Here is a 12,717-nt window from a genome sequence, read left to right as displayed (position 1 = left end):
ATCCACCATAACCAAAACATTACAACAGAAGTGCACTAATAAAATTAAATTGTTGACAACCAGGATTGTTTATGCTGCTATATTTGCAATATTTAGTTTAAAGTCTTCCTATATCTACTTATAACCAGTTTTATTGAAAAGAAGAACACAAGTTGGATGAGAAATAATCTTTATTTTAAATAATAGACTTCATTGAAGCATCATTGTATTGAAATGTCCAAAAACACTTGAAAATGTGATATAACAACAACAAAAAAAAGTGCTAATCATATTTGTAGTAATGCATAATATGAAAAAGGCTTACCTGAGGTGTAATGATGTCAGAAGTGTTCATATTTGATAAGCAGAGCCGATGGCAGCTTGCAGGCCATCTGTTCAGCAGTTCCAAGACATGGAGACTTTAAGACACAGTTCACCCAAAAAACACTCATCGTTCACTGACAGCCTTTGTTGTTCCAATCCTGCATGTTGAACACAGAAGCATAAATGCTGATAAATGTACTGGTCAGTGTACTCCACATGATGGAAGTGAATAGAGATCCAGCCAGTCAAGCTCCAAAATGAACAAAAGATAAGTAAATAAATTAAAATTAGAAGCTACATAATATGACTTAGATCTACATCCCAAGTCCTCTGAAGTGATACAATAGCCATATAGAAGTAACCTCACTTTCATTATGTGGAAAAGAGAAGCCAGTACATTATTCCAAATTTCTCTTTTAGTGTTTCACGATAGGAACTCAGTCATGCAGGCTTGGAATGACATGAGAAAAGAAGTAAATCATGTACATTTTCATATTAAGGTAAACTATCCCTTTAAGTCATCGATCAGGACACTGCACAACCTCTTTTTGAAAAACGAATCATTACTGTCTTTATGTACTGAATAACAGAATGTTTTCCGTGCAGGCTCTTCTGGGTAATATATGTATGCATGAGGAATAAGTGAAAGTGACGTGGCCAAGTATGTTAACCCATAATCAGAATTAGTGCTCTATATTTATCCCATTCAAAGTGCACACACACACCCGGGGAGCAGTTGGGGGTTCGGTGCCTTGCTTAGTCGTGGTATTGAAGGTAGGAGACAGCACTGTATATTCACTCCCCTCGCTTACAATCCCTGCCTGTACAAGATTTGAACCCGCAAACTTTGTGTTACAAGTCCAACTCTAACCATTAGGCCACGACTTTCCCAAAGCAACCTAAACCTCCCTGGATTCGAACCCACGACCTGAAGGGTTCTGGGCCAGTGGCTTAGCAGATTGCGTCACTATTGAATTAGACCACCACTTATTTAACTCAGTTGAATAAAGAGGTGGTCCTTCAACTGGTCTTCACGTTTTATTTATATTATTAGACGATTAACTTACACAAAAGCAGGGACCTGCTTCAGGAGGAGCAGGTGTTTAAAATGTAAAAGGGGCATATGAAACACAGCTTTAAATTGGGCGGTGCTCCTTGCTGATACGTGTATCAAAACAGATGCTTCTGTATTGATACAGCAGCAAATGCCAGGATGCAGTTTTGAAAAAGAATCTCAGAACAGAAAATACCATTTTAAGTTTAAAAAGTTTCTAATAAGTCTGCAATTAGAAACTGAATTATAGTAATATTAGTATTATAATGAGTATAGGGTATGGTGGTGTTGCTGTTGTTGAAATTTTTTTTTATTTATTTATTATTTAAAATAGAATTCTATTCTAATAACGTTCTCAAATTGTTCATTTATATGCCTGTTTTACCAGTGTTTTGAAAATTATGAATGCACTGATGTTTTTTAATACTATAATAATAGTTAAAAGTATTAACAGTTTTTAGTCTGATAACATAAAAAAGACAAGACCCCTCGATGCCATTTAAACTTTTTCCAATCAAACAGCAAGAACGAAATAGAACAGGCACCTTTGTTTATAGCAGGGTTCCTCAAATCTTGCCCTGGAGGGCCATTGCGCTGCAGATTTTAGCTCCAGCCCTGATCAAACTCAACTAACTGTGATTTTACTGTTTGATAGAGCTAAACTCTGCAAGAAACTGGACCTTGTGGGTCTGATTTGAGGATTCCTGGTTTGTGGGCTATTGCTGTGTGTAGAATTGCGCTGGATTTTTAATATTTAATAAATATTTAGTTTTAATAAAATGTAATTTGGGCAGGTGTTCAAGTAGAGGTTTTTAGATTTAAATCTAGATTTAAATTTAAAGAGACAGTATCGATAGTCTATGCATGTCCTGACACTTTATTCATATCCAAAATGAGGAGATGTAAACATCATGGAGCACTGAACTCATTCATACTTGAAGCCAGAGGGCGCTCTCGTGCAGAAAGTCCAAAACAGTCTCATAAAAGTAATAACACTTATGACGTGCAGGAAATCCCTAAAATGGACAAAAGCATCAGGCTATAGCTGTGCTGAATAAAAAGCAGAAGCGATTTTACTGATGAAACATGAAGACGATAAACACACGATGGCAAAAATATATGGTTTATATGTGTTTTTCAAGTCTTTTCCAGGTAATAAATAAATAGCCTAAACTATATGAATAATGCAATATTGATTGACATATTTAGTATAGAAGCTATAAAATATATTTTCTGCCTTTTCTTTAATAAAAATGTGAAAATGGTGTTCACTGTTGCATTTTTAAACCAATCATAAAATTTTCATTGGGAAAATATTGTACAAAAATATGATAGGCCCTTGCTGCAGCTAAGGCTGGCCACACACTGGACAATTTTATCCCCTAACAATGTAGGGGGGGGGGGGGGGGCTGTTGGCCCCTGGTGTCATTATGATTATTTATCTGCTTCCGATCGAGACAGAGCTTCTCCAAACTCAAAACAAACATCACACGTTTGATATTTACGACTCTTGATCGGGCTGCCTCTGACGTGATACCTGCGAGCGAGCAAGCGTCACCTACCAGATGTTGTGTGCTTCTATAGCTGAAACTTGGCAGCCACAAACATGCCATGAAAGCAGAGAACATCACGCATATTCTTTTTTTATACTTTGTTTTTCACTGTGAAACAGAATGCACAGAGAGTCAGCTGACAACATTGTCCTCCATTTATTTTTCTTCTCTAGTCACGTTTGATCTCGTGAGTCTTCATGAGATCTCGTGTCACTGTGAAATCGTTCCTACAATCATCAAGTGTGTGGTCTCGTGGTCTGGTTGAATCGTCTAGTGTGCATGTTCAGAAGATTATAAGGCGAAAAATTGGTTGAAACCGTCTTCATGTCTGTGGTCTCCCATGGTTTTAAAATCGTTTAAGATTTGAAAATCGTCTAGTGTGCAGCCAGCTTTACGTTTCTTCCACAGGCTACAACAGCTATACATGCTCTCTTCACACCATTCTTGTATAAAAATAATAACTAATATTAGTATATAAGCACACCACTCCACTGGGAACTCCACTTACCGGCAGCTGCGGATTTGTAGTGTGCTAAATTACTAATGTGAGGGATCGTCCTAGATGAGATCGTCAGGTGAAATGTCATCATGTGGATCATTTTATTTATGGCTAAATTATTATTCATTAATTTTACTAATAGTTGGATTGGGCAGGCCTTCACAAAAGGGTGTTTAAAAAAAAAAAAAAAAAAGCCTTTACAAAAGGGAAAGGGGGAAAAGGGGCACGAGAATATTCTGAAAATATAACTGAAGATTTTTTATTCTACATGAATAAAGGACAAAATGCAAAGCAGATCATGAGAAAAATAAAAGATGAAAATGTGTGTTTTTCTCACACGTTTTGGAACATTGACAGTCAACAACTAAGGTAACTAAGGACGCTGCAACATGTCAGTATAAGGATAATTTATCACAGGAATAATATAAAAACGATTAAAAACAGCCACACATTTATTTTTAATAGGGACAAATGTATCTAATATTCTTTTGGTGCTCTTTTTGAATCAAAAGCATGAAAGGAAAATCTTTTGGTGTAATACCTTTTTTATTATGCAGACTCGTGCCTCAGAGTACATTCATCCCTCAACTGACACAATTTTTGTATCACATCATTAGACTAGGGGTGAACAATCCTGAGGATTTATCTACTTACAAAGTTCAGCTCAAACCCTGATCAAACACACTGGAACCAACTAACGGAGTTCTTCGTAAGCACTGGATAGGGCTAGAACTCCAGGTAGAAGCAGCAGGTAGAACTCCAGGAACAGGATTGGGCACCAGGTGGAGACTTACAGGAACAATTGTGTTGAGTGCTGATTTAAAATCATGTCACAGAAACACAGCAATGTAGGTTTTTGTAGCTTGACCCCACCACTTTCTGGACTAATTGGCACAAAAGCTACACAGCTGAGCCCCTGAACACTGAAAGTGTAGCTAATGTTTAGTTAGTTCAGGGGTGTCCAATCCTTCTCCTGGAAGAACCAATGAGTCCAAACACCTTGATTAGCTGGTTCAGGTATGCTTAACTCTTTCTTTGTCAGTTTTTTTTTTTTTTTAGTTGCCAGCCACCACCGGCATTTTCACAAAATGTTCATGGCTACATCGGATCAGAATGATGATCAAACATGGATTGACTAAACCGTTTCCATTAACACCTGCAAAGCTTGGTGGTATATGAAGAACAATTATATAAACATATGGAACAAAATCAGCACAAAAAACAACAGCCTTAAATGGCTTGATGTTTGGATATCCAGGCCAAATGAATGGCTGCAGTCCAAATTTCCTCTGTTATCCTTTCATCTGCAAAGCATTTTTACCCAGTTGGTTGTGGAAATGTGGGAGACATGTGTCTGAAATTCCTGAAGCCATCCGTAAGCATTTCCACTTAACTCAAAAGAAGCTGCTTGACTGGTGTAGGAACCCTGCAAGTATGAGTTGCGAAAAAATCTTTGGTTGTGGCCACACAAGTTTTCTCTCCCTAGATGTAAACATGTAACTGACCACTTTGAAGTTGATGGAAAATGACTTCATGACAATGCTGGTTGACGAGCATCCACCGTCCCAAGACCTTCACTAACTATCGGAGTCGTAACGTGAAAAGTTAGTAGAAGGTGTGTGTGTGTGTGGGGGGGGGTGTTTACGCTTGATAAATAGCAATATAGTTCTTGTTTGAGAAAAAAAAAACAATTGATCTGGAGCTTCTAAAAGCAGCTGCGCTGACATCATTAAACAAGTTTTATACGTTTTACAAAACACAAAACCGAGCGATGACTTCGTCAACTGGCTCTTTTATTTGGAAAATTGGACTTCCTTTTTACAATATAAGGAATATTGGGCATTCCAATTTCATCCATTCACTGCAATAGAGTGTCCAACTCATTCATGGCAATTCATAACTTTTTTAGTTCTGGAGAACTTGTATAAATCTTATCCGTATGCTTTCAAAATGTTTTTTTTAATGCCCCAAAACATTCACGTTTTTTTTTCTCTTAAAAGATCTTAATATTTAAAAAAATAATAAAATGAATCAATTCAAGAAAGTCATATCAATACAATTTTGCCACTTATCCACCAAAACGTTCTCGAGAGATCAGGTTGGCCTGCCTCTTGTATTACACTGCCTCTGATGCTGCGGTCTTTCTCACCTGTACAGGGAGTATTACCAGACTCAACAACTCACAATGGCTCTGCCAACTAAAAGACAACTTTAATATTAATGGGTCAGATTCTTGTGGCATGGTGACCAGTTAGCTTTAAAAAGCCATTATCCTGCTCAAATCGGATGCAAACTTTTGTCCTGCTGATCGTTATCCATGGTGACTGTGTGACTAATAACTAAGAAAGAGACAACCCCATCCATTTTTTGACTAGCGAGTTACAGGCCTCTCAATGGCCCCATTTACACTGCATGGTTCAAGTGACCCGATTCCGATTTTCTCAGATCGGATTCAGGCCTCATTCATATGTGGTAATAAATCGGATATGAATCGGATACGTGCATTTGCATGTGCCATGTAAGCAGGCAAATCGAATATTCCCCAGTAAATGCGAGTCGTACGTCATTAAAAAAAGTGACGTCAACTCAGGTGGACACCACCGACTGAGATCACATGACTTATTAAAGGCGCGATGGAGGACGAAGGATACACACAGTGGAGCAATGCGGAGGTTTCATGTCTTTTAAGTCTTTGGGGTGAAGAGACAGTGCATGCAAAAATGCAGGGTTGTTACAGAAATAAAGGGCTCTCCTTTTTTCTCTGCCGTACGAGACCAATGTTTTGCTGATTTTTTTTGTTGACTTCAAAATATTGCGGAAAGCAAAACACAGTATACCGTATTTTCCGCACTATAAGGCACACCGGATTATAAGGTGCACCTTCAATGAATGGCCTATTTTAGAACTGTTTTCATATATAGGGTGCACCGGATTATAAGGAGCATAGAATAGAAAATACTGCAGTCAAACGTTTGACTGGGTTTGCGTTATGCATCCACTAGATGGAACTGTGCTAAAGGGAATGTCAACATTTTGACAGAGCTCCTTGATACATATATAAGGCGCTCCGGATTATTATTACAGTGCGGAAAATACGGTAATTTTACTTGCATCTGCATCCTTTGTATTTCGTGCTGTTTTACTTCCTTTTTTCCGGGTCAGAACGTCTACGTTTGGTAGTTTCAGCAGTGTATAGTGTAAATGCAAAAATTGGATACATGTCACTTTTGAAAGATGATGTAAGCAGGTCGTCAAAAAAATCGGATCTAGTCAGTAAATCGGATTTGGGCATCAAGACCTGCAGTGTAAATGCAGCCAATGACAACAGTGAAATTTCAGCTAAAACTGAGAGAAGTCATGACACTTTTCCAACTAAAAATTGAGTTATTTCGGCTGCTAGGAAGACATCTTAACATGCCCCCCTCGCAAAAATGTATTGTATGACCTTGAAAGACAGCATACACAGACAGTTAATACACTCAGAAAATGTGCATAGGATACATAAAATTCATTCAAATAGCGGTCACATCTGTGAGGTATAAAAACATGTAAATGCACACACAATTCCGATAAGTCCACGAAGGTTTAAAGAACCCAGTGTTTGGAGTCGTAATGTATGGACTTTCTTGATTTTCCCAACTTTGTATGGGAATGGGGGAACATGCCTCATTCTTAGGGCTTGGTGGTTTTGTTTGTTTTTTCTGGCATAAAACAATTATTTGATCTGATGGTTTCCACAAAATTGTTGCTCAAAAATGTAAAGGTCCCCAACTTTGTTTAAAAGCTTATCCTTTGGGTTTTTATTGTTAAAACCATTCAATACCAGCACTGTTTTTAGGTATTACAAAGGTATTACAAGCACTTCATACAAAATCATGTGAACTGATGTCTTTTGGTGACAGCAAACAAACAATTATATTTATGCAGGCTGTAGAGTATACTGCATTATGAGAAAACAATATTGCAAAGTAATATCTTGATTAATATCTGCTTAAATTTACGCATTTAAATAAGTAAATTCAATTGCGCATTGAGAGGTTTTCTTTTGAAAGTGTTAATTTCTTGTGTGTTTTAGAGAGGCATGTAATCAACAATTACAGCTTTCAAGGACAAGTATGTTAGTAGCAATACACATAGTTTAGGTTTTATTTATTCTCTCTCTCTCTATTAAGTCACCAACCAATGAGTCATTGTTTTGACTGGGGACTTTTTTTTGTATATTGTAAATGATTAACACCACAAATTGCTCAAATCCCAACAAAAGAATGAACTATACTAATTTTGTGTATGTTTTTTACTCAAGAGGGAGCAGTTAAACTTTGTGTGCATTCAATGAATAGCTACCAAGAATCAAAAGACACCCACACTTTATTTCTAAACCGTATGATATTCTTTCTTCTTTGCAAAACTGTTTTCCTTTTGAACAACAGACAGCAGTCAGTAACTATCAAGCTCTAAAGACAACAAAAGCACCACAGTAATCCTATTAACTCCTGAACAGCATTCAGGGTCTTCAAATAAAGCTATACTCTATAACCTTTATTTTAGGCACAGACTTTAATTATTATCATCTTTTACTAAAAACGGTTGCAATGAAGAAAGGTATGAGAAACGTTTTGCCCCTCAAACTGGCAAAAAAACAAAAAAATTCAAATTAAAAATGCACCCAATAAATACGGAGGAAACACTGTTAGACTGAAAAACACTGAAAAAATAGATTCATAAATTGTATATTTATCATGGATTGTGCATAATGTTCACACTTACCTTTCATGCCATCTCATTCATATTTGTTTGCATATTTCACTGCTGAATGTGGTTTTATGAGCATTTAATGAACATCACGGTCGGGTGGACCACTTGATAACACAAGTGCACTAATACCCAGTGTGCATTCATTAAAGAACCCAAATAATACTGCAAAAACTAAAACATTAGCAAATGCATTACATATTTAACCAATGAGGTTGATGTTACAATACATACTCTTAGAAACAGCTACTGTTGCTGCATATTGAACTGTTATTAATAAAGCTTATTTCTTAGGCCATGTCCACATGTATTTTTATAAGCTGAGTTTTTCCTTCCATTTAAAAAAAATCTCTGTCATGAAAACGCATAAGCATGCTATGAAGCACTGTCAAGAGCATGCCAAGCCAACAGGTGGCGATATAATCTCAACCATAAAGCCATGTTGGCCAATCAGAAGCCTGAAAATGTTGCCAGTAGTCAGAGATAACCGGTGTGTGCTTCCACATCACAAGCCAAAATCTCCGGTATCACGGTCTACATGATTAACACTGCAACCAGAGTTTTTGAAAATCTTGACCCTGGCAGTAGTTTTAAAAAAATGCTCTGTTTCAGTGACCGGAGGCTGCGTTTGCATGTGGACAAACGGCCAAACCGCACAGAAAAAGCTGCAGTTTGGAAAATACCCACATTCAAGTGGACAGGGCCTTAGTATAAGGAGAACAGATTGTCTCTTTATATCAAAAAGCTCATGTTTAAAACTGCAGTATTTAGATATGAAATGGTTTTTAGTCTCACAAGTGGAATTTTACAAATATACAATACTTTACAAGTATAGAAATAAAAATGTATAATGGAAGGTTTCACAACACAAAGCTTGGGTCTGTACCAAACTCTGTACAAGTCATAAGTATTTAATGCAAAATTCATGCCCATGTTTCCTGGCAACTTATTTGGCAAACCAAATAATAAGCAGGCCATTAACAACCACTGGAACAGACCTGTCAGTCAAAATGTTGCCACATGAGAAGCCAGTAAACTACTTTGTAAGCAAGTCATGTGTCTTGCGTCAATCTGAAGAGTTTCTTTTGAATCTTTAATTACAGCTTAGCCACCAAAGTTTCACAATTCAGCTGAACAGACAGTTTTTAATAGCAACCTAAAGTGAAAAATGAGTGTATGAGGGTTCTTTCTGAGACTGTTTTGTAAGCTTTATTGAGTGTGTACATGTGTGAACTACAATAACTTTTTTACGGCCAATAACATTAGATCTATGGAATAAAAAAAAAGAAAAGGTAACACCTACAATCAAATGCACCACTGCTACAAAACCACACATAATGCTTACACTATTAAAATAAGATTGTGGATAAAACAAAAAGATTTACACAACACCAGATATTACACCAAGGCCATTGCGTGTTCTACAGGATCGGCCAACAACTAAGCGCCAGATTCTGAAGAGATGTTGCTCTTTCTTCATCAGGCAGTACACTTCAGAAATGAAAAATTTCATGAACTGGTGACCTGGAAAAAGATGATGACTAGTTAAAAAGACATGAAGAGATAATTTAAAAAATCTGTTTGTATGACGACAGTGGATCGCATTTACTACTAAGAACACGGTTACTGAATAAGGCCCAGTCAATCTAAAATTTTACATTTTTTCCTTCTGAAATAAATTTGGTTGGAATCTATACCCAAAACAATCTTGAAATTAAACGGTTTTAGATGTAAATGAGTAAGCTGATAAAAAAAAAAACATTCTAAAAGCAAAACAGGAATCCAAACTCATGTATCTGGCTTTCTATCTGCATCCACAGTCTTGGCTAATCAAAAGATCTGAATTATTAGAAACTTACCATAAATGCTGTATAAATGTCATTACAAAATCTCCTAAAAATACTTGGTGCGGTTGAGAGCTCTCTGAGCGAGCTGGCCGCTCTCATCCGTGATTTTCTCCCAGTCTGTCTGACCGACTACAAAACCAATCGCACGCTTTCTGTCGGCGTCCTTCTTCTCTTCGAGATCAGCCCAGCGCACCTGGAGGATCAGCAAGTTTAATGAGTGCAAAATGTTTAAATCATGACCCTCCCTAAACTGAGCAAGAAAAGAAAATTCTAATTGGATCACCAATTGGGGAGTCTTTTTCAGCAACAACAAACAACAACAACAAAAAAACAACAGACCAACAATCCAATCCTTTTCAAAAGAGGAGTTTCAATCTGCAGTTCTCAGGAACATTCAAAATAAGAACTGAACAACAGCAAATGAAAGCCAATATATAAAATATGTGCAGCACATTACCCTCTTTTTTCCAGGTTCAGACATGCGACTGGCATAGTCATCGGGCAGCTGAAGGAAGTCTTCCATGCCAGACACATCAGTTACTCGTTTTCTCTTGCCTCCACCCGCCAGACCATCCAGCTTGTCTGCAAGAACATGCACCATCTAAAGTCATCACCGATTCTACATCTGATAAACACTTAACTGCGTCAAAGCAACTAAAACCTAGTAAATCACATACTAGAACAATCAAAGCTATTATTCTGTTATGATCAATAGTTGTCCAAAGACATATGTCTATTGTAGGCACGGTTTCCAAGCGGTTTTTAACGCAGCTAGAGCCCATTAAACAAAACTTTCAGATGCTCACAAACTCACTTGCTCACCAGTGGATCGTCTGCCATCAGAATCGAAGTCCAAACAGCTAATAAAAGCATCACAATAAAAGGGGCATTTACACACTAAAAAATATGTTATGCTTTTTATGCATTTTGGCCATTCATTTACAAGACAACAGCATTTTGGGGGCCTGAAAACAAGCGTTTGAAAAAGAGTTTCAAAGTGCAAGTTTTTGAAAACTACCATTATTGTCACTGTTTAAACTACTAAAACGCACATTTGTATTTGTTATACATGTTCAGTGTACAAGCACCCGCAAGAATTTGGATGCATGTGTGTCCAGTGTTTCTTTACAAAGTCTAAGGGACAACATTGTTTTTTTTACTGGTGAAATCAATATTAAGGATACAGGACTCGTATTTTAGCTGGAAGCAATGGTTTAGTTAAAAACGTAAGGAGTTGTAAGGATTGCTTGTGAATTATTGTGATGCTGTTTGGACTCTTCATTCTGACGGCACCCATTCCAAATTCAGTTCCAATGAAGAAACGTATCTAAATCTTTATTCTTTGGGTGAGCTATTTCCTTTAACTGTCTGGGAGCAAATAGTTCCAGGTGATTTAAAGCAGACCTACATGATGACACAATTCTCACAGATGGACATGCAGTTATTAAAAGAGTTCACATGCTTTATGTCCAATTGTGGTTACTGACCTCACTAATATGCAAAAACTAATTATCCCTGATTTAGCATTTACAAAGTGCGATCTTGAGATCGATTTATGAAGGATCAACCTAGTATAAAGTATTGAAAAAGATTACCTCTATATGAAGACACCAAATATTAAAAACAATTATATTAATGATAACAACAATACATAACCATATATTAAAGACAACAACAGCATAGAGTGAAAACATATTGCCATGAATATTTTTGTAAAACTTCAAATAATACCCACCGAGCTTTGCCTCTGAAGTGTCCATCTCCCATTTGCTTTTCGGAAGGTATCCCTATATTACAGAGAGACACTCCAGTGGTTAATCCTCAGGTGATGAGAGACAGAGGGGACAGACAGCGTGACAGAGGGAGGACAGGGACAGAATAGGGACTGCGGAGCAATGATGATGATGATTTGGATGATGAGAGAAAAAGCTTGAAAAAGAGATAATAAGTCACAGAGGCAACAACGAGCTCTCAGCAACTGACGAACAGTCCTTACTCAGGATGAGAAAATGTCTATTGAACACAGAATTGCATGCATATTTAAATTCACTATGAAGTGTATATGAACCAAATACCTACAAAAATGACAACTTTATGCATTATTATAAATCACAAAGGCAAGACAGATTTTTGCAGTTCAGTAACTATGGATCAGACAAAAAGCCAACAGCACAACACAGGCAAAGTGACAAGAGTCCACTTTTAAATGTGAAATTATTATATATTGTTTTTTGCAGCCTTAAGGTGTATTTCTCAATCCTGGCCTAATGAAATTAAGCCAACACTAGATTTTTGGATTGAGAAACACTGACCTAAAAGGAAGCTCTCCTTTCATATGCTAAATATATAAATAAGAAATATTTTTGTAATTGAGAATTGACATTAAATTACAGTTATAGACAAAGTGCAAAACATTAAAACTCACTTAACTGAAAATGGATAACTAACTCAAATGTAAATTAATTGCATTATTATAGTGGTCGTTTTCACAAAAACCATGAAAATTACCCAGAACTTTGGTATAGAGTCATGGTCCACATTAAATGTTTGTGGTATTACATGAGCTTAACTTTTTTTTCACCTTTTTGGACCAAACATTAACAATTTTCTAGGTAAAATAATTCATTGCTACTAATGCACAAACATGAATGTGTGTTGTCTCAATGCATTCTATTTCCTATTGTATTGTAATTGTTATTGTATTGTAAG

General features: G+C 36.8%; 1 protein-coding gene and 1 long non-coding RNA gene across 4 annotated transcripts in view; both read right to left on the bottom strand.

Moving 5' to 3' along the window:
• Window positions 1-152: 152 nt before the first annotated feature.
• Window positions 153-12,717, bottom strand: part of LOC132092692 (YLP motif-containing protein 1-like) — a 28,485-nt gene continuing 15,920 nt past the window's right edge. For 2 of the 3 annotated variants that reach the window (XM_059499038.1, XM_059499039.1), the window contains exons 18-21: window positions 11,744-11,795; window positions 10,466-10,590; window positions 10,021-10,201; window positions 9,055-9,685 (exon numbers count right to left, since the gene is read on the bottom strand). In XM_059499038.1, the coding sequence (XP_059355021.1) occupies window positions 10,055-10,201; window positions 10,466-10,590; window positions 11,744-11,795 (324 nt within the window). In that variant the 3' untranslated portion in view covers window positions 9,055-9,685; window positions 10,021-10,054. Of the gene's footprint in view, window positions 462-9,054; window positions 9,686-10,020; window positions 10,202-10,465; window positions 10,591-11,743; window positions 11,796-12,717 lie in introns of those variants that run through there. The other variant, XM_059499040.1, reaches the window with a different exon arrangement.
• Window positions 7,762-8,055, bottom strand: LOC132092694 (uncharacterized). Its single transcript, XR_009422246.1, has 2 exons — window positions 7,962-8,055; window positions 7,762-7,902 (listed from the first exon to the last, which is right to left on the bottom strand). It is a non-coding gene; the product is annotated as an uncharacterized LOC132092694 (long non-coding RNA).

The sequence above is a fragment of the Carassius carassius genome, chromosome 18, assembly GCF_963082965.1.
Source record: "Carassius carassius chromosome 18, fCarCar2.1, whole genome shotgun sequence".
Taxonomy (NCBI): domain Eukaryota; kingdom Metazoa; phylum Chordata; class Actinopteri; order Cypriniformes; family Cyprinidae; genus Carassius; species Carassius carassius.
This window is presented reverse-complemented; position numbering and strand designations above follow the sequence as displayed.